The 24,906-nt window shown below is 42.0% G+C and overlaps 2 protein-coding genes across 3 annotated transcripts; both read left to right on the top strand.

Moving 5' to 3' along the window:
* The first annotated feature begins 919 nt into the window (after positions 1-919).
* On the top strand, positions 920-11,190 carry LOC100381920 (uncharacterized). 2 transcript variants are annotated; one of them, NM_001361555.1, is made up of 17 exons: positions 920-1,053; positions 1,137-1,395; positions 2,166-2,264; positions 2,372-2,463; positions 2,888-2,988; positions 3,354-3,444; positions 3,719-3,777; positions 3,866-3,989; positions 4,074-4,142; positions 5,712-5,764; positions 6,170-6,278; positions 8,105-8,275; positions 8,360-8,518; positions 8,843-8,935; positions 9,018-9,194; positions 9,930-10,120; positions 10,445-11,066. In NM_001361555.1, exons 2-17 carry the CDS (start codon positions 1,260-1,262, stop codon positions 10,857-10,859), a joined length of 2,139 nt encoding a protein of 712 aa, NP_001348484.1. In that variant the 5' UTR covers positions 920-1,053; positions 1,137-1,259; the 3' UTR covers positions 10,860-11,066. The 2 variants fall into 2 exon arrangements, with proteins under 2 accessions (NP_001348484.1, XP_035818209.1); XM_035962316.1 differs by having other exon boundaries at positions 922-1,395; positions 10,445-11,190.
* A 608-nt stretch (positions 11,191-11,798) lies between these two features.
* On the top strand, positions 11,799-16,571 carry LOC100281274 (39S ribosomal protein L47). The gene is made up of 4 exons (NM_001374587.1): positions 11,799-11,867; positions 11,951-12,119; positions 15,133-15,290; positions 16,087-16,571. Exons 2-4 carry the CDS (start codon positions 11,969-11,971, stop codon positions 16,192-16,194), a joined length of 417 nt encoding a protein of 138 aa, NP_001361516.1. The 5' UTR covers positions 11,799-11,867; positions 11,951-11,968; the 3' UTR covers positions 16,195-16,571.
* The last annotated feature ends 8,335 nt before the right edge of the window (positions 16,572-24,906 follow it).

Below are 24,906 nucleotides of genomic sequence, written 5' to 3'. Positions count from 1 at the left end.
ACGACACGCCTAGGTCACCGTGAAGCTGACGTTGGCCGACGCCTCCTCCTAGCGCAGCGGCATGACGTGGTCGACGACGGCCTCAACGCCTTGTGAATAAGAAGATCCTGAAGGGGCGGAACTCGGAAGCCTCCGATCGTCGATGGAGCGCGAGGTTTGGAGGAGCTTGGAGGTCATCTCGCCGACGAGGACGACATTGGCCACTAGGATCCCGATGGTAGAGGAGGAGAGTGGAGGTGATGAGTTTTGCTAGATCTTGTGAGAGAATTTGTTGGGCTGAGCGCATCACGAGTGACGGTAGGTGATTGGCGTCCGGGGTGGAGCGTTGATGGCGACGCAGATGACGGGGATCGCAGCCGCGGAGCAGAGGGGGAGGAGATCCTCGGCACCTTCCGTTGATGGTGGAGGAGACGAGATCTGCGCGTATTAGGGACCCCGGAGCAGAGGGGACAGAATCATGCACCACATGTGCTGTGGACGTCTACAATACTGTTAAGAAATAGTATAGACATGATCAATATGATAATACCTTTTGGTGTCATAAATATACTTGTATACCTTTTGTATGAATTTGATTGAATCTAAAACTGTTTGAAAACCCCGTCGAATCGGAATTTGAAAACTGAGTCATATTCCTTCCTTTTTTTAGACGCGTTAACATTGTTGGTCGAATCTGAATTTGAAAACAAGAGTCATATTCCTTCCTTTTTTAGACGCGTTAATATTGTCGCTATTGTGATCAACATTTTTCACTTATTAAAACAACGACGGTCGACGGATATACAAATTTAACTATGGTTTGTAAATTGTAATCGGTACACTTCGTTAAAAAAAATTGTAATCGGTACTGCCGTACTGGATATGCTTTCATCCCTCACTTCCGTTCATCAAAAGGAGAAATGCGTGGGTCCACATTGTCAGTGCCTGATTTAGTAGAGCGCACTAGCGAAAACCCCTCTCGTATGTCGCATCGCGTCTAAACCCTTCTCTCCTTCAGTCCTTCTCATCCCCACCTCCCTCGCGGATCACTCGCCGCCTCCGCCGCCGCCGCCGGTATCTCATACGCCCCCCTCCTCCCTTCCTCGAGTGAGACTCTTCCCGTGCCCGGAATCCTTACCCGATCCGTCGTTCTGCAGGCCGCAGCCGCCGCCGTGATTCTGTCCCTCCAACTTCCTTAAATCCTAGAGCCAGCAGCAGGCAACCAGCGCCGACGAGGAGGAGGAGCGCGGAGTAGAGGGGCTCCGGCGACCGCGTCGGAGATGGCGGCAAGCCACGGCGCGGGGACGCTCAAGTCCACCTCCATCAACGGGGTCAAGCTCTACTCGCTCAACGGCGGCCGCTATGTCGCCCCCTGGGTCGTCGCGAAGAAGAAGCGCGCCCTCCGCAAGGACAAAGGTACCTCCGGAACCCACACGCAGGGGTACGCATCCCCCCACCTTTCTCCCTCGCGCGGCGGATCGGTTCGTGGTGTTCGTTGACTAGCAGCGTGGGTGTGGCTAGCGCAGATGGTCGATGAAGCCAGCCCATTGAGGCTTTGTTCGGTCAATTTCTCATCCGAGGGGATTGGAGAGGATCTAAGGAGATTGAGGGTGATTTTTACTTGTATGCTGTTGATTTAAGTGCACTGTTGCCCCCCTGATGTGAGTTCGATTTGGCAAATGCTCACTCATTTGCATCCGCTCTAATCTATAGCAAGTATGCCAGTAGGTCGTTCTTTTGGGGAATTAACGTTGCTGTCCTGTCTACCTGGCTGGCTTTCGATATCTGAATCACTAGTTGTAAACGTAGCTGTATACTTGGCTGGCATTTACTATATCCGAATCATTAGTTGCAGGCCCCATTACATTAGGGCAGTACGTGTGCTTCTATCTATTCCTTTGATAAATACTATAGACATACCTGAAGATTATGTCCTGTGAGGAACTTCTAATGTGGTGTTGGCAAATGGGCTTTGTTTGCTGTGCATAAATTATGGGTCTGCTGTTGCCTTTGTTCAAGTAACCCTCAGGATATGCACATGTAATCGAGAGGGCTTCTTTGGTTGCGTTATTGAAATGTTTGTACCTGCATGCGTTCCTGCGACAGATACTTCTCATTCCGATATTAGCTTAATCTGAAGATATTAGGTGCAGCAATGAAGGGAAACTTCGCTGTTTTGGCTGTAGAGTATCAGCGGAGGCTGGATTTGATCCACGACCTGAGGTTCGAGACCGCCACCACCAAGATCAAGCTGACGCCCGATGACCAGTACCTGATCGCCTCAGGTGTGCGTTAAGCTTGTTATCACACGGCTATGTTTAGCTTAATCTGCGTGCTGTTAAGGGAGTGCCAGTGTGGCATGCTTGTTTATGCATGTCTTATTTTGTGCTAGGTATTTACCCCCCGCAAGTTAAAGTCTACGAGTTGAAGGAATTGTCGATGAAGTTCGAGCGGCACATGATCTCAGAAATTGTAGATTTCCAGGTATACTTCTATGGAAGCTCATTTACTGGCACATGTGTTTTAAGGAATTGTTGATGAAGTTCAAGGTGCACTCTTTTTTTCTGCACCTGATCACTACTCCGGACTTCTATACATAATAGAGTGTGGTTTTAGCTTTCCTCATATACAGTAGAAGTAACTGTGGGATGGTGGAGAACACACATTGGTCGTTTATCTAGTGCCAGGGGAGCTAATGTTTTATTATTGCTAAAATCAATGCTGTGTACATTTCCTTGAGCAATATGGGTCTTGTTACCAGTTGATGCATCCATCGGAGATTCACCGCTCAAAACGTCGTAATAATAAGTTCATTAAAGTGTCAACAATTTGTTTCTTCCCTTTTATAACCAACTAGAGCTGCTCTTGTATTTTTCTGTCTAACAAGCTTGGTTGTTTCTTTCTTCAGATCCTTGGTGATGACTATTCCAAACTCGCGTTTTTGTGTGCTGATCGTTCTGTAAATTTGCACGCTAAGTATGGAAGCCATTATAGCTTGAGAATTCCAAGGTTGGCATCTCTACTAGGCTACTATCAGACTTTTATGTTGCAACTTGCAATGACCGATCATAGATATGTATTTATAGTTTAAGACGTGAGGTGTGCCTATGAGGTAGTAACATCAACCTCTCACCTCTGTGGATTTAGTTGTCTTCCTCTTTATGGTTTAGGGAAATATAAGTTTTTCTGCATTATAAAATATCCAGTACTAATTTAACACATACTGTATTTGTTATCAGATTCCGAGTCTAAACAGAGAAGTTAAAATTCTAATGGTAACAACTACTAGTAGGGAATCATTGTAAAGGTTGTAAATACTGTTTGTCCAATATCTATCTGACATATTGCCAATCCCCACAATTATTTATTGACAGAGTGGGAAGGGACATGGCCTACGATTGCTGGTCCTGCGACTTGCTATGTGCTGCTTCATCACCAGATCTGTACAGGATAAACCTAGAGCAGGTCTAATTTCAGCGCTTAATAGGCATACCAATATTAGTTGTTTGTTTATCTTGTATTAGTCATCAGCAAAACATCATATTTTACACTTTTATTTGCCACCCAATACTGATTCAAAGATCAACATAAACATATTATTTTGAATGGTGTTCCACTTAGCTATATGACATATGCCTTATTTGATTTTGGTGGTATCAGTTCTGGTTGTGACTGCATTGTATGCACACATTCCTTCTGTTGGTTTATTGAATTCACTTCCTCCCAATCACTTCTGCAGGGACGATTCCTTGCTTCTCTTTCCTCCGAATCACCAGCAATAAATGCGGTTACACGAAGGTAATATTTTTTTTATTAACTTACATGGCTTGCTAGTGACTAGATTATCGAGTATTGTTAACTCCAAGATTAATTGCTGTGCTCCCAGTAAGATCCATGGGCTTGTTGCTTGCGGTGGTGAGGATGGTGCGGTTGAGTGTTTTGATATGAGGAAAAAAACTTCTGTTGGCAGAATTAATATTCCAGCTGTTAGTTCTGAAGATTATTCTCAGGTTCACGTTTTACTTTGACAGCAAGTTAGTAAATTGATGCTTAAGTTTGTAAGTTGTAACAGCCACTTATGCTTAAAACTGCAGGAGGTCACGTCTTTGCAATTTGATGAAGATCAAGGATACTTTATGGCAGTGGGGACCAGTACAGGAAAGGTATATGTTGTCATGAGCTGTTTTTCTGCTTGATTTTCACTGCTCTCTCTCCCTCTCTTAATCTGCCTAGTTATTTTTTATTTCCCCTACTACCATGACAGAATCTAAGTACCATGTGTCAGTATTTTGCATTGTGCATAGTACATTTTGTGCCTTTTCTATCCTTATTACAACAATTTAACTCGTTTTGCTCCATTTATGCCTCTGTTTTCTGCTTTAAGTCTACGTAGATTAACATTTGTTTGATTGTGCAACTGTTTGTGATAGCTACTTTGTTTGACCTTTGCAACTTCAAATAAAATGATGACATGATAATTGTGCCATTACAGGCTATTGCATGTTTGACCTTTATGTTCTTTCTAAAGTGTGCTAATTGATGTTGGAACCTACAAAGTTGGACAATACAACTTCATGTGTTGTATTTATAAAACTCGACCGGTTTGGGAAAGACCGCCCCGCGGTATTATATCAAGAAGAAGCTCAATCGGAGCCCCGACTGAGAAAGGTCATGAAAGTTGGCCCCTTGTGCATCATGATGGCCCGCCTCCTATAGGTCAGATCTTTACTCGTGCTTTTAGCCCTCCCAGCCTATACACGAGGATCCGCCCCCCTTAGGTCAATCCATCTCGTGTGCACACAACCAGGGGAACCAACGAGTGACCTTTTTTAACCTCGCCCTGAAATTCGCTCCCACTAGGATTCGAACTCGAATTTAGGACCTGAGGAGTGCTACTCAGACCACATAACCAACTCTAGAGGCCCTTTCACATGTGTTGTATTTATAGCTTCTGGTTAAGGAGCAAAGGGGGGGATTGCATCATGCATTCTTCCTTTGTTCTATTCACCTCTTGCTATTACTGGTTGTTCAGACAGTGGGGTCTTGGGGTCGACCTTACATTGTGTTTGCCCAGGCCATCCTATTTGTTTTCAATACCCAACATAGAAATGGGAAGTTTGGTCTTAAAGACAGCTTTTTTGGACACTCAAATAACTGACCATATTTACTTAGCAGTCAACACCTTCTAGCTTAGTTTTTTTTCCTTGAACATGTAAAACTGCATGTCATTGCATTAAGAGAAAGTAAGGCCAAAATAGCAAAATACAATGACCTTACATTCTTACACTATCACGACAACCAGAACAAACACCTTACATTACCATGCATGACCAGAACAACCTTACGTGACCTTACAACCAAAACAACAACCTTATGTGACCAAAACAACCACTAAAAGATGACTTAAACAGCCTTATGCAACCAACTTGATGCAAGGCAACAGATGACAACGGACAGCCACAAACCGTAAGGGATTTAGATCCCAATGGGTTTTGAGGAAAATATTTTTACATTAAGCAAAACTCTGAACAGAAGTTATGTGCTCTACAACTTCCTATTTCTTCAGTTTGGCTATTGTACTTAACAGCAGTGTGCTGTATGCTATTCTAGTGGTGTTTGTAGATCTTTTTCTTTTAGATAAACATGACAGCTATCCCTTTAAAATTTTCTATATTTATTTCATTATTTTTTTTAATCTCAGTATGCATCAACATTTTTGGGATTTTCTGCAGATATCAATATATGATTTACGCATGTCTTCTCCTCTGAGAGTTAAGGATCACATGTAAGTCTCTATTTCCTCTTGTGAAGGGTTTTCACTTGTTAATCTTTATCAAAAGTTAGTTCCAGCCAATCAACCATTTCTACATAAATCTTCTGAAGGAATTCTCTCATTGGATGGGGTTTTCTTACTCTACTTCCTTCTGCAAACAGGGCCTTACCTTTTCTTGGTTCTCCATCCTAATATCATGCCATTTCACACACATTCTGTCTGTTTTGTTAAAAAACAGATACAACTGCTGCAATAAGTTTTTGAATCTGTATGTTTTTTTAATGTGTCTTGGAAGAATAAGCTGTAAACAGCGGGTCCAAATCTCTATTACTTTTGAAATGCAATCAATAGTTGAATGCTTATTGAGTTACATATTGTACCTTTCACTGGGCATGTAATTGCTGTTATCTGTTTCAGGTATGGTAGCCCAATATTAAATATCAAATGGCACCAGACACTTAATTGTACTGAACCTAAACTGATCACTGCTGATAAGCACATAGTGAGAATCTGGGATCCTAATACAGTGAGTTTCTTCCTTTCCATTTTGTTCAAATGTTTTCTTCATTAGTATTCATGGTGTAATTTTACATATATATTGGGTTTGATGTGGATTTAAAGCAAACTCTAATTTAAGACATTACCAATATTTTATGATCCATTGGGTGTTGGTTTGCTCGCCTTCTTGAAGTAAAACATGGCCGTGGTTATACCTTAAAAGGCTTTAAGCTAGTTTCTATTATGGTGCAATCTGAAATTCTGAACGTATCTTGAACTCTTCCTGTAAGGCTGTAACATTTGAATCCGTACTGGTAATGCATGCCATAGCCTCTATCTGAAGCAAATTAGGGAAGTTACTACTTACTAGAATAGAACCCAAATTTTGTATATTAGGTTGTGCTGACAGCTTTATTCCTTATTTACCCTTGTTTGACTTTGGGTTTATTTGGGAAGCATGTATTTGCATAGCACTTGAAACCCAGCTACCTTCCAACATATCTGCAAATTCTTAGGGAATATGTGAGTTATCAGTTTTACCAAATTATCTGTGGTTCCAGGCTACATTTATGTCTATGAGGATTATGTTTCTCACGGCACTAAACTTTATTCCATTTTTTATAACACTAAATTTGATAGTCTGGATTCTGGAATATTTATTTTACACATGAACTACATGACCTTTTTTACAACACAGCGATAGGAAAACTGAAATGACACTTTTATGTCTTCATACATGTTTGACTCTTGCTCTGAACCCAGTTCAAGGACATGGGAGCTCTTATGCATTTACAGTGCGTTTGGTTTGTGGAATCACCCCATGCTTCCTGAGGTGGTGCATCATGATTTCATTACATTAGTATGGTGGAATGAGCACTCATTCCATCCCCCCCCCCCCCCCCCCCCCCCCCCCCCCCCCAAAAAAAAACGCTTTCAGAGATTGAGCAGCCTTCCTTCGGGCTTTGCCTGCCGACGTTCTAATAAAGAATTCCGGCTCGGCCCGGTAAAGCGCTGGCAACAACATAAAGAAAGGGGTCCATGTAGCTGCTGCGCCCGCCCACTGAGCAGCAGGTTCGGCATCTACTACAATACAAAAGTAAAGAACTTAACAAAGTGGAATGTCTGACTACACCCAATGAAAAGAAAAGAGAGAATCCACTTCAGATAACCACGTCTCTGCTAGGCAGCGTGTGGAATGGCCGAGAGCGGACCAAATGGATATTATAATCCAAGCCGAGAGTGGAGTTACGTGAACAGCCGTTTGATGGAAAACAACTTTCACGTTCGGTTCAGAGAGCACCTTTTTCGTTGAGAATAAGTCCTTCCCTTTTGCGTGAATTCCCCAGCGACGAATTAACCAACTTGTGGGGCCCTATCTATTCAATCTCTCGAGCCCCAAGAAAACCCCCCTCTCCCTCGTACTCAATCTCTCTTTTGACTCTATATATGCGGGCACCTGATATATATGAGTGTTCACCCACCCCGGTGACAGCATTCCTTGCTATTGCAAATAACATAACAAACCAAAAAAAAAAGTGAGGAATCATGAGTACATGATGGATCACCTCATTCTTCAAACCAAACACACCATCAATAGACAAACCAAACGATGTGATTTATTAGAAATTAGCCAAGATGCTTGAAAAGGTTTATGTCTTTTTGAACCGTAATTTGCAAATAACATGACAATATCTCATGGGCTGCCATATTCCTTTATAAACCTGTATAATTTCTTAATTTTTAATTTCTTTGGTGAAACTCATTCCTTTACATGTTTTCATTTGCATTATGCATTTTCATTATTTGAATTTCTTTATTGGATGGTGCCATGATGCCCTCAAATCTTTTCTGCAGGGAAATAACATGACTAGCATTGAACCAGATGGTGGTGCTATCAATGATGTCTGTGTCTTCCGGAATAGTGGTTTAGTGCTATTAGCCCTGGACAATAGCCAGATACCTGCCCACTTCATTCCTGCGCTCGGCCCTGCTCCAAAGTGGTGTTCACATCTTGATAACTTAACTGTGCGTGAGACTGCATCAATTGGCTTCTAGTAGTTGATCTAATAATTTTTAACTGAACATTTCATCATTTGCCTTCATTTATAGGAGGAGATGGAAGAGAAACCAGATACAACGCTGTTTGATGAGTACAAGTTCTTGACTAAAGAAGAGATGGAGCGACTGAACCTTACTCAATACATTGGCAGCAGTGCTGTAAGAGCATATTTACATGGATTTATTGTACGTTATGAACTATACAAGAAGGTAAATTTGGCTTCTTTTACACATTTACATACAACTCATTACATGAATTACACATTTATCTTGTGCTGGATTATTTTATAGTTAGCAATTCATTTAGTTTTGCCAACGACTAGGTGTTTGAATTCCTGAAATTAAGGTACTTTCCTTTGTTGACACACTAGATTGTTCTTTGTAAATTAGATCTCTCATCTCTGTTACTCTGTTAGGCATCTAACTATATAATTGATCTCCATCATGGACTGGTTACATTCTTTTTCTGTATGATCAGATGAGTTACAGAAAAGACGCGAAACAGTATTTACCAGGATTTCTCTTTCTTTGCAGCAACGGGCAGCAGTTGCTCCTGTTGAGTACGAGATAATTAAAGATGAGATAAAGAAAAATAAATTAGAAGCTCAGAGAAAATCTCGTATAACGGTATGTTTTTCACCTGCTTATCTTTGGTACAGGCTCTATATCTCAAACCTGATGAACTCTCATTTTTCTTCTTCTCGTCCAGCAAGTCGTCAAAATACCGAAGGTTAACAGGCAGATTATGGACAGTATAAGGGAAGATGAAATAGATCTTGATATGGAGAATGTTGATAAATCAAGTATTAAGAAGAAGAAAAGAAAACTAGAACTGAATAAGGCCATTTTGGATGATGATCGGTTCAAAGAAATGTTTGAGAATAAGGTGTGGAATTTTACTGGTTGTTTTTCCGTACTGCTATTAGATTGCAGTCTTGCACACATATTTCTACTGTCCATGTTGGTAGTTGTATATATATAAAAAGAAATTACAACATATCTCAATCCTTTTATCCTGATTTTTATCTGGTCCTATCCTATGCCTGTGCAATGCTGCTGCTGTTTGTTTTAGCATGTGAAACTTCGTGTACACATTCTCGTTATTTAATTTTGAGGTGATGATGATGCGATGTGTAGTTTTTACAGAACGTGGAGAATTTGAGCTGTAAAAAACTCGGCCGGGGAGGGAAAAGACTGCCCTCCCGGTATTCCATATAAGAAGAGACCGAAACAATGGTCCCGGCCGAGAAAATCCCCGAACCCTGGCCCCCCATCACTAACGGGTCGGCGTCAACTGCCCACTCTGCAACGGACCAACCGGAGGGTGGCGCACAGGACATCGTAACCCGAGAGCGGATGGGGCACAACGAGGGGATTTTTTTAACCAAACCTGAAAATCGCTTCCGATTCCTATCGAATCCAGGACTTGGAGGTGCTACTCGGAAGTCCTTAACCGCTAGGCTAGAGGCCCTTTCGCAGAATTTGAGCTGTAATTTAACTACTTTCTAGATCTAAACCGTCTTTGCCCTACTTGTGCTATTTAATTTTCTGTAATATCGTAAGCTAATCAGTACTAATTTTTGTGGTACTTGATTTCTAATCCCATTGATCTTATGTACAGGATTTTGAAATTGATGAAGAATCAAAAGAATACCTCGCACTTCATCCTCAGGCAGCCACAAAGGAGCCTCGCCTGATTGAAGAACATTTTGATAGTGTTAGCGAGGACGATCAACAATCTGATGGTAACATATCTGACACTCTAGCGGAATCTGACAGTGATGATGTCATGCATAATTCAAAGCGTATAAGGTGAGATCTTGCTTCATTTTGGTTACAACGTGAACTACGCATTTCCCATTTTGGACTTTTGCCATTTTGCCTGTGGTACTAGAAGGTGTGATCTTTATTAAAAAAAGCATTTCTTGTATATTCAGTGCATATCTCCAATTCATAAGGAAAGTGAACGTACATGAACACATTAACTTCCAGAAACAAAAACTGCAGTTCTCATGTACAGAGTTCTTGGTCCAGTCTCGTGCTTACCTGTTGCATTTCAAAATTTGAAGTAGCTAAACTATTCTGTCTTATTTGACCGGTACACAGAAGATGTGCTTACTGCTTTTTATATTTCAGGTTATACGAGGTCAAGGATGAACACCATGCGGAAGCATTTTTGAACAGCGTCTCTTTATCAAACGAGGATGCTGTTCCCCTTGAGGATAGGATAGCTGCCCTGGAAAGGAAACAGAACTCCAAAGCACTTGATGCGGTCAAGTACGGGCCTGGTGGCTCACGAGAGATTTCGTTTTTCTCTAAAAGCCGTAGAAGGCACAAGGAAGAGTCGTCTAGCGACGATGAACCCAAGGGTGTCAAAAAGAGAGCTGTGCAGCCGCTGGGCTTGAAGCAGGGAAAAGCCGAGTTCTATATGTTTGGCGGAAATCGTGGCAGAGGTAGAGGCGGTGGTGGCAGAGGTGGAGGCGGTCGAGGAAGAGGTGGAGGTGGTCGAGGAAGAGGTGGAGGACGAGGCAGGGGCAGGGGCAGAGGATGAATGGGGCCCGTCACATTGACCCCGTTCCTGCCTTTGCAGGGGTTTTGGTAAGCTTGAAATGGATTGATCCTGCACATGCAGTGGGTAGAAAGTGTGTTCCTTCACAACATAGGCAAGAGCTAGAGTAACTGAGGATTGCTGCTTCAGAATTTTTGGGAAGAGAACTTTGTTAGAAGACAATATTACATATCTTATGGTCTACCTTGTAACGGATCGTTGCATTCTGGTGGGTGTCTATGGGTACGGTATAGCATTTTTTTTGTAATAGGCAACATAACTGCTGGCATTTTCATTTTTGAGTACTGAAGGCTCTCCAAATCCATGATTAGTAGACATGCGTTCATAGAAACAGAACCAATATTAATATCTAAAAATAGGTTTACTATAAAAAGTTACTTTAAGTTTAACTTAATGATGAAAAACAGTATCGACATTTCTGTTTAAAAACAGATTTGCTATAATAATGTGTTTTATGATCAATCTGATAATACCTTTTGGTGTCATAAATATACTTGTATACCTTTTGTATGAATTTGATTGAATCTAAAACTGTTTGAAAAAACCGTCGAATCAGAATTTGAAAACTGAGTCATATTCCTTCCATTTTTTAGACGCGCTAACATTGTCGGTCGAATCTGAATTTAAAAACAAGTCATATTCCTTCCTTTTTTAGACGCGTTAGCGTTAATATTGTCGCTATTGTTATCAACATTTTTCACTTATTAAAACAATGACGGATATACAAATTCAACTACGGTTTTGTAAATTGTAATCGGTCCACTTCGTTCAAAAAAATTGTAATCGGTACTGCCGTACTGGATATGCTTTCATCCCTCACTTCAGTTCAGCAAAAGGAGAAATGCGTGGGTCCACATTGTCAGTGCCTGATTTAGTAGAGCGCACTCCTATATTTGCAAGCGAAAACCCCTCTCGTATGTCGCATCGCGTCTAAACCCTTGTCTCCTTCTTATCCCCACCTCCCTCGCGGATCACTCGCCGCCGCCGCCGGTATCTCATTCGCCCCTCTCCTCCCTTCCTCGAGTGGGACTCTTCCCGTGCCCGGAATCCTTACCCGATCCGTCGTTCTGCAGGCCGCAGCCATCGCCGTGATGCTGTCCCTGTCGAGGGCGATCGGGAGGCGGCTCTTCTCGTCCGCCGAGGCCGCGTCGACGGCTGCGGTGAGGACGGCGCAGAACCCGCTCGAGGAGTTCTTCGAGGTCGAGCGGAGCACCGAGGAGGGCAAGCCTCCTCCCCACTACGGTATGCATCCCCCACCTTTCTCCCTCGCGCGGCGGATCGGTTCGTGGTGTTCGTTGACTAGCAGCGTGGGTGTGACTAGCGCAGATGGTCGACGAAGCCAGCCCATTGAGGCTATGTTCGGTCAATTTCTCATCCGAGGGGATTGGAAAGGATCTAAGGAGGTTGAGGGGGATTTTTACTTGTATGATGTTGATTTAAGTGCGCTGTTGCCCCCTGATGTGTAGGCCTGGGCAATTGGTTTTTTCGGTGTTGTAGAAGTTCGGTTTACAGACAGAGCAGACCGGTCTACGTGTCTCAGAAAAGAAAACCGAGCTATTCGGTTTTTCGGTTCGGTGTTCGGTTTAAACTGAACATCCGAAATCCATCTCAGTCAAAGCTTTGTTCGGCTGCTCCTGTGCTATGACCGTATTCAAAATTGAATAAACAGCAGCAAGTAGCCACTAACCAGCAGCACACATGCAGATAACCAGCAGCACAGCACTCAACAATGAACATAAGTCCACAATAACTAGTAGCAAGTCACAAATTCAATAACAAACATTACAACAAATTTAAATGGTCCAGAGTCCAGACTTCAACTCTTCAAGTCATACATTACATAACTTCCAATTATTGATAGTTTGAGATCACAGATCACATATTTGAGCTTAAACTTTGATAGCCTCATATTTTCCATTCACCATTCATCAAATTTTCATGCTCAAGAATTGGTAGGGGTGGTTGTTGTCTCCTTAGAAACAGTGAGGCCACAAACTCTGCAGTAATAGTAAGTGTTAAATGTGACCTACGGTTGGATCACGATCTAATAGATCAGATGGTTTGCTTGCACGCTTGCACAGAAGCACTGCTTGCATAGCAGTTGTTGCCTTAGAAAGTTTATACCTTGGATCAATTGCCACACAGAAAAACATAACCAAGTTGAGTATCTGATCCCCTCTTTCTGATCACCAAGTTGAACAAAACGTGGGCATGCTTTAGCTAGAAACTTTCTACGACCAGGACGTTCAGACAAGACAAAAGGTTGTTCATCCTCAATTATCATTTCAGCAAAACTATTCTTTAAGTCATCCAGATCAAATTTCCATGTCGAAACAGTATCAACACTACTATTGCCAGGACAAGGTTGTAGCCGTAAAGTACCTTGATTATCAATTACTAGTTTGTTTGGATTCTTCTTGCAAACCTTTATATGACCTTTCAAAGAAGATGTACCATTTGTCCTTGTCACAGCGAAAGAGCTTGCCACAATACCTAGTTACCTACACTTGGCTCTGTCTTCCCCTCCTTCAGTTCTAACTTTGCTGAAATGTTCCCATACATCTGACCTTGGAGCAATAGCTTTCCTTTTCTTGCCATCCTCCTCTGTTGGTGCATCATTGGGCTGCTCTTCCTTGCCTTTGTCGGCATCTGTCGCTATCGGTTCTTTTGCGTTCACTTCATTAACAGCAACATCATCAATGTCCCCCATCTACAAGATAAAGTTTGAAAATAAAAAATCAGAAATCTATTAATAGCTCAAAGACCACAGTTGACATTTGACAACACTACACAGATAAAAAACTGAAGCATTCAGTATCCAGTATCTTCACTAGGACATAAATCTATTAATAGCTCAAAGACCACATTACAAGACTACAAGAGAATGGAGATGAGTAGAGTAGAGTAGAGTAGAGTAGAGGTGAAATACATTGGAGGACTGCTCAGTTATAGGCGCCGTTGTACTGCTCGGAGAACTTGGCGCCGATGGCTGATGTCGCCCACCGCTCCTCTTGCCGTGCAATGCCGTCACGCCGGTTGGCCCTCTGCGGCTCTGCTCGACTGCTCGTAGTGCTGCTGCCGCCGCCGGGTTGAGGCGTTGAGCACTGGTGTGGCCGCGTGGGGAGCGGGGAACTAGGGTGTGGGGACTGTCGTCTGTCGAACGGATTAGGGTTGGAACTTGGGAGTTGCTGAGTTGGGCGCATAGAGAATGAGAGAAGTGGGCTATGGGCCGGTGGAATGGTGGGACGCTGCACGATTGGCCTGGGCCGTGGGGAGTTGCTGTCTTGCCGAGTTGGCCAGGCCAGTTGGGGCCTGGGGGGCGGGGCGCCTGGCTGCTGCCGTTTCGGTGAACCGGTGTTTTGGTTCGGTGTAAGCCTAAAACCGAGGCCGACACCGAGCACCGAAGTTCTCAGGAATTGAAACCGAACCCGACACCAAACCCCGAAAAACCGAAACTTCGGGTCGGTTTTCGAAATTTCGGTTCGGTAATTCGGTTTCGGCTTAAAAGTGCCCAAGCCTACTGATGTGAGTTCGATTTGGCCAATGCTCACTCATTTGCATCCGCTCTAATCTATAGCAAGTATGCCCGTAGGTCGTTCTTTTGGGGAATTAACGTTGTTGTCCTGTCTACCTGTCTGGCTTTCGATATCTGAATCACTAGTTGTAAACGTAGCTGTATACTTGGCTGGCATTTACTATATCCGAATCATTAGTTGCAGGCCCCATTACATTAGGGCAGTAAGTGTGCTTCTATCTATTCCTTTGATAAACACTAGACATACCTGAAGATTATGTCCTGTGATGAACTTCTAATGTGGTGTTGGCAAATGGGCTTTGTTTGGTCTGGGTAAATTATGGGCCTGCTGTTGCCTTTGTTCAAGTAACCTTCAGGATATGCACATGTCATCCAGAGGGCTTATTTGGTTGCGTTACAGAAATCTTTGTACCTGCCTGTGTTCCTGCGACAAATACTCTCTCCGTTCTTTTCTATTTGTCGTGTTTCCGTACAAAAATGATTTGTCGCGTTTTCGTACAAAAATGATTTGTCGCGTTTTAGTACAAAAATAAACTAGCGGACAACAAATTTTCGAGAACGGAGGTAGTACTACTCATGTAACTGTTGACAAGTTTATGACCATTTCATAGATTTAGTCATTTAGATACGCTGTTGTTTCTGCATATATTTTTTATTGTTTGAACATTGCTTCTCTAGAAATCTTACTGTCCCCCTTTTCTTTGTTGCATCAATCGTTAGGTCGCAGCTGGAAGGCTTCTGAACTGCGACTAAAATCTTGGGATGACCTTCAGAAATTGTGGTATGTTCTTCTAAAGGAAAAGAACATGCTAATGACACAGCGTCAAATGCTGCATTCAGAGAGCATGAGGTTCCCAAATCCAGAACGAATTTCCAAGGTATCTGACTGCCAACAACAGCACATTTTCTCACGCAACAGAACCATGTTGATGCCATGTGTAACAACAGTTAAAGTAGCTTTGATTTCATCAAATATCAATGTCATGCTTTGTAAGATGATAGGCTGTTTAATATGTTGGTGTGAAGCCATGCCATTGCAATTCTTTGTATCGAAGTCATTTTTCCACTTTTTCTGGTCCTGCCTTGTTTCTTGGTTGCTCATTGTTTACATTTGGGATTTCACTTTCATGAGCTTCCTAGTTATTATTGGCCTTACATAACTGTAAATATAGCATACTAAATATTTTTTCCCTATTGACCCGGACCAATGCATAATCCAATACATTAGTCTAAAACTGAGTTGGTTCTCTTTGTATACTGTGTGTGTTACTGAATACTCTTGAATTGCTCACAACTGAACCCTGTAGGCAATGTAATCCACAAGTTCATGTATCAAAAGACAGCGGTTCATAACAACTAACATTAGTATCTTCCCTGCATATACATAAACAGTTGAGAACTAAATTTGGCTGTGGAGCATCATAATCATTAAAAACAAAATATCAGAAGCATGTGCAAGGTGACCTCAACATGCAAAATAATCATTAACATTTTAAGAATGTACCAAGAAGAAATGCCCCTCCCCCCATCTATGTGAACAAACAGTGTTCTTGTTGATGCGCTCTGCATTTCTCATCACTGTGCGTCAGTCATATGTTTCTCCCCATGACATTTATTTTTCTATAACTGACGCTTAACATTTTTTTCTTTTTTTTTTGGTTTGCATAATTTTAGGTAAAGAAATCAATGTGCCGGATAAAGCATGTCTTGACTGAGAGGGCTATAGCGGAGCCCGATCCAAGGAGATCTTCGGAAATGAAGCGGATGATAAATGCCCTGTGATTCACTCACAGGCATTCTCCCTTGGGACTTTTGATGGTACTTATTAGAAAGATCTGCTGCCTTCTTTTGTATCTTTATCCCATAAGAACTGTGAGACCAAATCTTTTCGATGCCCATGGTATGGTAGCAAAAATTAGACTTTAACTTATCCGATCCAATAATTGTCTGTTGAGCTTATTTTTTCTTCGGAATGTGATTCCAATTTAGCCCTTAATTGGGTTGCCAATCCAACTGCTCGATTGAGCAGCGATGCTGGAATTTTACCCCTCTAGGGATCCGTAGTCTTGCACTTATGCGGCATTACGACTCCAACACCCTCATACAGACTGTGCAATACTCTATTTATTTTAAATTATAAGATGTTATATTTCTTTCTATTTTTTAATACATAGCTTATGCTATGTATTTAGGAGTATAATTTTGTTATTTAGGTACATAGTAGAAAACAGCTAAACCCCCTTACAAATTAGGGGTTGTTTGTGACCAAGAGGACTGAGTGGCCACAATCCTCTTTCTATTCAACGATCTCATTGTTAATAACGTTAGTTGGGAAGCTGTTTGGCTCCGAGAAAAAGAAATCACGGAGCTCATTGTTCGGCTCGAAGGATTGACCGTCGTGATGTCTCTCGGTCAGACCTGTTAGGTTTGGTGATCTACGTCGTGCTCTAATAATTCTATATCTTTATATATATATATTGTGTCTTAATTTACGCAATGTTAATAGTTAGTGATTGCCTAGGATCAACGCTAGAGCCTGCATCCCTTACTCTATCTTTGTCAAAACAATCTTGTCTGTCTATTGCCTAGGTTACTAAGTTGGCACTTGCAAGTGCCCTGCATGAAGAGGAGAGATGCAGATGCACGCAGAGGCTGAGAGATGAGCTACTAGCTAACTGATCTCGGTAAATCTCTCTCTCTCTCTCTCTCTCTATCTATCGTGCTGTCCACGGGAACGGGACCCACGCGGTGTCGCCACGTGTGCCGATGTATCAACAAGCAAGCGCCGTCGCCGTGCAAGAAAAAAGAGAACGACACACGCCGCCAATGCATGGAAGCCGTCTAGTAGCACGCAAGCCTAGTTTGCCTGGCCCCACCACCGATGACAATACAGTCTAGACGTGTAGTACCACTACCACCTCGCCGCCGGCAGGCCATTGGGCGCAACTTGCTTGCGAGCACGGCAGGTGTGATCCATTCCGTGGGGGCATTCGCCAATTGCGCCGCGTCATTTTCACCCTCCAACCCCAATCATTCTTCACACACCTCCACTCCTAATCGCTCTGCTACGCGCACCCCGCTCGAGATCATCTACACACGCGGCGAACGGGACACCTCGGCCTTGCTTATGCTACGTACACACGCGGCTGAAAGGAGACCCATCAGTCGATCGTTTTTGTTTTGTTTTGTTTTGTTGTTGTTAATCTATCTGGGAGTTCTTCGTTTTAACACTCCTAGTTCCGTTTCCCATCTCCGTTTTAGAATAGGAAGGAAAAAAAAAACAATGATATGGGAGATCTTTGGGTGGGCGCGTGGCTACTCTTTGCTTGGCCATTTGGTGATGTAGATGTTGCTGCGACGCTAGGAAACCGAGAGACCATCTGTTCTGTTCAACATGCTTACGATCGGAGAGTCTTGCTATTGAGTTATTATTATTATTATTATTATTATTATTATTATTATTATTATTATTATTATTATTATTATTATTATTATTATTATTATTATTATTATTATTATTATTATTATTATTATTATTTTGCTCGGGACCGATTTGTTTGGGATTTCCCTTGCTTTTGTGTGGATTTCAAAGGAGTGATAACCCAATAGAGCTTGTTCGATTCTACCATAATCCATATGCATTGAGAAGGATTGAGAGAGTTTCAATCCCTAGTAAATCAAAATCTCTCTCACTTCATATCAATCCCCCCAATTTATATGGATTGAAAATAACCGAACAAGTTCTAACAGAGACTTCTTTCTGAGACAAACACTTCAGAAGCGAACCGTTTTTACTTGGAAAAAAAGATCAAACAATTAATGAAACTTTTAAAATTGTTTTCTCAAAGGCAAGCTTGTTTCCAACCGACTAGTCTCGAGCATTATATTCCTCTGATCCTATTTTTTTAAGAAAAAAAGCTAAATTGCGTATTGTTATAGTTTAAATCATGTATACACATATGATCTAGCGCAATAACCGGCCGGCTCGCAGAGTAGTCGACGTACGGAGGCAGCAACATGTCGTTGTTGAGGAGTGCTCTAATAATTGTCCTAACGGCGTTTACCTACTCTCTCTCCAGAACAAAAGAATCAAAACCCAAAGAAACTAGCTAGAGAATAGATGACTCACTTTCTGTCCTGTGCTGTGCGTCCCATCATCCCTCAATAAAACTCCTAAAATCCCTCTTAATAACTTTCCAGGAGTCACATCCGGTCCTTTTCTCTTTAATCTACTCCACACCCACCTAATTATCCCCCACCCCCTCCCACCAGACCAAAAACAAATCATAATTCTATCATAATATCATATTTTTAGTATGTTAAATCTAATGATTATAGATAAAGGAAGCAAATATTTGTGATATTAAAATACTTTTAAGTTGGTGGCACGAGGAGTTGAGGTGCAACGTTTTTTTTTGTTCATTTGGTCGAGTGGGGGGAGAAGAAGAGAGGAAAGAAAAGAAACCAAAACATGAGACATGTGTGTGTAACCGGTGGCAATTTCTTGTTAATTTTCCATCCAACTCACTAGTACAATTTGGCTCTATACAAGCGGTAGGATTTTTACATCACAAGCGGTTCGGTTAGAAAACCGCCTGTGATGTCCCAGGCGGTTTAGTACGCCTGTGATGTAATAGTATCACAAGCGGTTTTTGTTTAGGACCGCCTGTGATGCTCTATCCTTTTCACAAGCGGACCCTAAGACAAAACCGTCTGTGATTGTAAAAATATGAAAATACAATTTAAATATGAAAATAATTTTAATTTTTAACAGAAATATGCAAATACAATTTAAATGAATTAATATTTAATTTTTAACAATAATATGCAAATACAATTTAAATGAATTATAATAGCACACATAGATAACTAGAGAGATTTTAAATTAATTGGCAACCACAATTCATAGTCGATCATACATGATAACAAATACAATTTGATTCATACAATTTTTCATGAACTACCATTTTTCCGCATGTATGGCTTTAAGTTCTTATCAATTTTCTTTTCCACACGCTTGATTCTCTCTGGACCGTTAAAGACGAACATCTCTTCATACTTATTGTATTCCTCATCTTGGTCTCCCACATTCTCAACTCCAACAATTTTTTGCTTTCCAGAAATAACTACATGCATCTTCTCATCTGCTGGATCGAGTACATAGAACACTTGTGCAACACATTCGGCGAGAACCCACGGGTCATCTTTATATCCTACTTTCTTTAAGTCTACCAGTGTGAGTCCGTAGTTATCCACTATCACCCCCACGGGATGTTGTACCCATTGGCACTTAAACAAGGGTATTTTCATGCTTGGGCCATAATCAAGTTCCCATATTTCCTCTATGAATCCAAAATATGTGGTCTTCTGCCCATGTAGGTCAAAAGCATCGATACGAACACCGCTATTTTGTGCAACACTTTTCATGTCTTTTGATTTAGTGTAGAATGTGTACCCATTGATGTCATATGCTTGCCATGATGTCACAAAACACGATGGCCCAGAAGCCAAATTCTTCATTGTTTTCTCATCCGAAGAGTCTCCGAATGGGATGTTTTTGTCCATTAACCATTCGCTGAAACGATGTTTGTGCTCCCTCATGATCCAGTCCTCTGTGTGGTTCTGATTTTCTTTACGAAGCTCATTCAGGTGTTCCTCTATGTAAGGCTCGGCTATCGTGAGATGTTGTAGTACACTACCATGAGCACAATGTACTAGCTTGTAATCCTCAACGCGAAAAGTTTTCTTGCCCATTCTCCCTCTCCCACATAGTTTACCCTCATGTTTAGGTACAGGCACACCTATCATTGTTCCGTCACTGATGTAATCTATACAACTCTCAATCACTTCTTCTGTAGTGTATCCCTCCATGATTGAACCCTCTGGGTGAGCGCAATTTCACACATAACCTTTTAATACTCCCAGGTATCGCTCCAACTGAAACATATGATGTAAATATAGTGGCCCTAATATTTTTATCTGATCCACGAGATGTATGATTAGGTGTACTTGCATATCAAAAAATGATGGAGGAAAACACATTTCAAGCTTGCACATAGTCTCGATGATGTATGCCTTTAGATAGTCCAAGTCTTCTAAAGCTATTACTTTTTGTGAAACCGCATTGAAAAAGTAACACAAGCGTGTGATGACAACTTTGACATGCTCTGTTTCGAGGGCTCTTACCGCAATTGGGAGGAACACCGTCATCATCACATGGCAGTCATGAGAGTTGTAGCCAAATAGAGACAAGTCCTTTATCCTGACTAGTCTGCTGATATTGGATGAGAAACCTGTGGGCACTTTGACCCCACGCAAACATTTGCAAATCTTTGTTCTCTCCTCAACTGACAAGTTGTAGCTAGCTGGGGGGAGGTAAGGCTTCCCTTTGCCACTATCCACTGGATGAAGTTCCGGTCTGATTTGAAGATCTACTAGATCATTGCGTGATTTAAGTCCGTCTTTTGTCTTACTCGGCATGCCCAGCAAGGTTCCAATGATGCTGTCAAAAACATTTTTTGTTACATGCATCAAATCAATGCTGTGGCAAATTTCCATATCCTTCCAGTATGGGAGGTACTTGAAAAATATTGATTGCTTCTTGAAAGTTGTGTAAGTTGAAGGGTCAGTTCTCTTTCTCTTTTCTCCTTTGTTTTTTCCCTTTCCGAATACAACATGAATGTTCTTTATAATTTCAAAAACAAGTTTCCCACTATAAGGCTTTGGTGCACCTTCACTTTCCAGTTGATTGTTAAATTCCTCTTTCATCTTTCGGTACTTATGCTGCTTCATCAAGAACCGTCTGTGTCCCATGAACACCAACTTCTTGGATGATTTAAGGTACATGGAAGCAGTTCCATCGACGCACACTACACAACCATTCTTTCCTTTAGTCTTTTGCCCTGATAGTGTGGCGCCACCGGGAGAATCATGGATGGTAACAAATATAATTGCTCTTAAGTTGAAATACTCACGGCAATACTCATCCCATATTCTAACTCCTTCATTCCAGAGCTTTGTCATATCTTCCATAAGAGGTTCTAGGAACACATCAATATCAACACCAGCTGATTTCGGACCTTGAATAAGAATAGTCAACATAATATACTTTCTTTTGTGACACAGCCATGATGGAAGGTTGTACATCGTTAAAGTCACGGGCCAGGTGCTATGTACACTTCTTTTTTCACCAAATGGATTCATTCCGTCTGTACCCAAAGCAAATCTTACATTTCTGGTTTCTTTGGCAAACTCAGGATACATAAGATCGAAATTTTTCCATTGTGATGCATCAGTAGGGTGTCGAATCTGTTTGTTATTCTGCTTGCGATTTTTAGCATGCCAACGCATAAGCTCAGCCTCCCTAGGGTTTGAGAACAAACGTTTTAAGCGATCAATTACTGGAAGATACCACATCACCAAAGCTGGGTTCTTTGACTTATTTTTCCCATCCATGTCATCAAAAGTGTCATCGTCACTTTCAGGTCCAATAGTGGATTTCTTGTTTTTATTTTTCTTCGGGAATTTTTTTACACAGTCTTGATTGTAGCTCTTCTTGTATCGACTGACATTGCAAACTGGGCATCTTGATGCGTTCTCAAAATCGCCACGATACAGAATACAATGGTTCGGACATGCATGAATTTTTTGCACACCCAGAGCTATGGGAGATATAAGCTTCTTCGCTTTATAAGTGCTTGTTGGTAGTTTGTTGGGTTTTGGTAGTAATTGAGACAGAAAATTCAAAAGATCTGTGAAGCTAGTATCAGACCATCCAGCGCTAGCCTTCAACTTCAGAAGTTCTAGAACTGTACGCAGTGTAGTAAACTCTTTGTCACAACCCTTTGATTCATCATATAAAGGTTCTTTTGAGGCACTTTCCAGTCCCTCCATTTTAGATAGCCCTTTCTGCGATCCCACAGAACTTAACATTTCTGGTTCCATATGGCGCAACATCTCTTCACAATCAAATTCTTCAAATTCTTGATTAGCATCCACATTATCCACTTTACCATCAACTTTAAGATCTAAAATTCCGACAACTCTCTCGTCATTACCAAACACTTCACACGGATCCAACTCACCATGTTCTGACCATATCGTGTAATTGTTTTTAAACCCTCTTTTTAGCAGATGTGATTGGATTACTCCTATATCTCTCCAAGCTATCTTATTATCACAATCGATGCACGGACATAATATCTCCTTGCTCTTTCGCAAATTCGCGTGCTTGTTGGCCGCTTCAATAAAGCTTCTCAAATTTCGAATGTACGACGGATGTGGTCTTGGCACATTGTACATCCAACCTCGGTCCATTACCTATCCCTATATTGATTAACGTCAATATCGAGATGTAACATGAAAAAATAAATGTTCATGAAAGTGAAACAAGATCATATCGAGATGTACCTAGTACATGAGACAATTTTTTTTAAAATATCCCTAATTAATTGAATTTAATCCCTAAATCATGAACGAATTAATGTGCATGAAAATGAAACAAGATTGCAGCAATATAGGTACCTTGAGGTGAGACAACTCTTCAAAAAAAATCTTTAAATTAGATCAACTACAAGTCCAAATCTTGGAATTCCTGAGTTTTTCTTCAATTCCGGTCTATATTACAAAATTGAGGCAAAAAATCGTATCAAAATGAGAAAGAAAACAAACGGAGATCATATATATGCATAAACTCTTGAAATCAAGCCCGAAAATCAAAAACAAAACCTTCTCCCCGTAGATCAAAAAAATCCGCCGCCGCTACAGTAGTGTGCAGCCTAGCGGCGTCGGGCTCCGGAAGTTAGGGTTCCTGCGCTGGAACCACCGAGCCTTTTATACTACATACACATCACAGGCGGATTTTTAGAAAAACCGCTTGTGATGTATAACATCACAAGCGGTTTTCTATTTCGACCGCCTGTAATGTTTACATATCACAGGCGGTCGAAATAGAAAACCGCTTGTGATGTTATACATCACAAGCGGTTTTTCTAAAAATCCGCCTGTGATGTGTTTACTATATAAAAGCCTCGGTACGGTGGCTTAGGGTTTAGTTTTCGCCCGGAGCTGATACTACGCCGCCAGGCTGCTGCGCCGCCGTTCCCGTCCCCGTCTCCGAGCCGTGAGCGCCCGCCACGCCGTCGCCGAGCCCGAGCCCAAGCGCCACCGTCTCCGAGCTGGGCGCCCGTCCCCGTCCCCGAGCGCCACCGTCTCCGAGGCCAAGCGCCGCCGTCCCCGTCCCCGAGCCCGAGCGCCGCCGAGCCCGAGCGCCGAGCGCGCCGCCGTGCCCATCTCCGAGTGCGCCACCGTCCCCGTCCCCGTCCCCGAGCCCAAGCGCCACCGTCTCCGAGGCCAAGCGCCGCCGTCCCCGTCCTCGAGCCCGAGCGCCGCCGAGCCCGAGCGCCGAGTGCGCCGCCGTGCCCATCTCCGAGCCCTCGGTGCACTCCTTGATCATGCCTTAATTACTTGTTAAAAATTCATGCATTGATTACTTGTTTTTGCTAGTCATGCCTTAATTATTGTTAATCTTATATTGTTAATGTTGGTCATTATGCTTATATTGTTGGTGTTTTCACTTACATATTTTGTTAAGGTCACCATTTTTGCTTTAGTAGCTTGTATCCCTTGTGATTAAATGTTGGTAATTATGCTTATGAAGAATTTTGTCATGGATAGTTGATGCAACTACTAGGACCCCTTCTTGGTAGAAAATCTCCATAGTGATTGGGGAAACAAGTCTATTTTTAGTGCTTATGGCCACATACATCATGGAAGTACATAGCCATGGCAATGTTATTATCTCCCTATGTTATAAGACTTGTTCTTATCTCCCTTCTTAGTTTTTTGACTACCTATCTTTGCTTCCCAACCCTATGTTATAAGACTTGTTCTTATCTCCCATCTTTGACTTGTTCATAGCCATGACAATGTTATTTGGACCCCTCTTTTTGCCCTATAAGCCACATCCTTGTTTTCCCTCTGATCCCTGCCTTTGTTGCGATCTCAATGTTGATTGTGAGACTTGGCCATTTTCAGTTTTAGAGATGGAAAAAGAGCCACTTGACATGGTTGAGAGCTCAGTTCGAGTCATCGAGACACATGTTGACATCATTCGCAGTCTAGTGACTGATGGGGTTGTGGATACTAGTGAACCGGAATCAGTGTACACACTTAAGACCACTTTGTTTCAAATTGGAGATGTATGCGACATGCTTGAGAAGTGTGCTCTATCCATCAAAAAGTATGCTGACTCCAAGAGGGCTAAAATTATTGAAGATGAAGCCCTGCAATATGCTGAAGATGATGAAGCTGCAGATGATTTGGAGGAACTCCCAAGCCCAGATCTCCTTACTCAAGCCGACATATTGGAAAAATATTTTGGAATTGAGTATGATAGCGACCAGTCAAGGGGTTGTTGATGTTTAGTCCTAAACAACACGATATGAGTATCGTAGGTTTCACTCTTAGAGATAATGTATTTTATATGAACCTCTT

Source organism: Zea mays, chromosome 9 (assembly GCF_902167145.1).
Source record: "Zea mays cultivar B73 chromosome 9, Zm-B73-REFERENCE-NAM-5.0, whole genome shotgun sequence".
Lineage (NCBI taxonomy): Eukaryota > Viridiplantae > Streptophyta > Magnoliopsida > Poales > Poaceae > Zea > Zea mays.
Note: the sequence above shows the minus strand (reverse complement) of the source record. Positions and strands in the feature narration are given on the sequence as shown.

Coding starts and splice junctions, on each gene's coding strand:
- LOC100381920 (XM_035962316.1), top strand. CDS start 1,260: ATGGCGGCAAGCCACGGCGCGGGGACGCTCAAGTCCACCTCCATCAAC. Junction 8,519..8,842: donor GTTATGAACTATACAAGAAG/GTAAATTTGGCT, acceptor CTTTCTTTGCAG/CAACGGGCAGCAGTTGCTCC. Junction 10,121..10,444: donor CATAATTCAAAGCGTATAAG/GTGAGATCTTGC, acceptor TTTATATTTCAG/GTTATACGAGGTCAAGGATG.
- LOC100281274 (NM_001374587.1), top strand. CDS start 11,969: ATGCTGTCCCTGTCGAGGGCGATCGGGAGGCGGCTCTTCTCGTCCGCC. Junction 12,120..15,132: donor CAAGCCTCCTCCCCACTACG/GTATGCATCCCC, acceptor ATCAATCGTTAG/GTCGCAGCTGGAAGGCTTCT. Junction 15,291..16,086: donor ATCCAGAACGAATTTCCAAG/GTATCTGACTGC, acceptor GCATAATTTTAG/GTAAAGAAATCAATGTGCCG.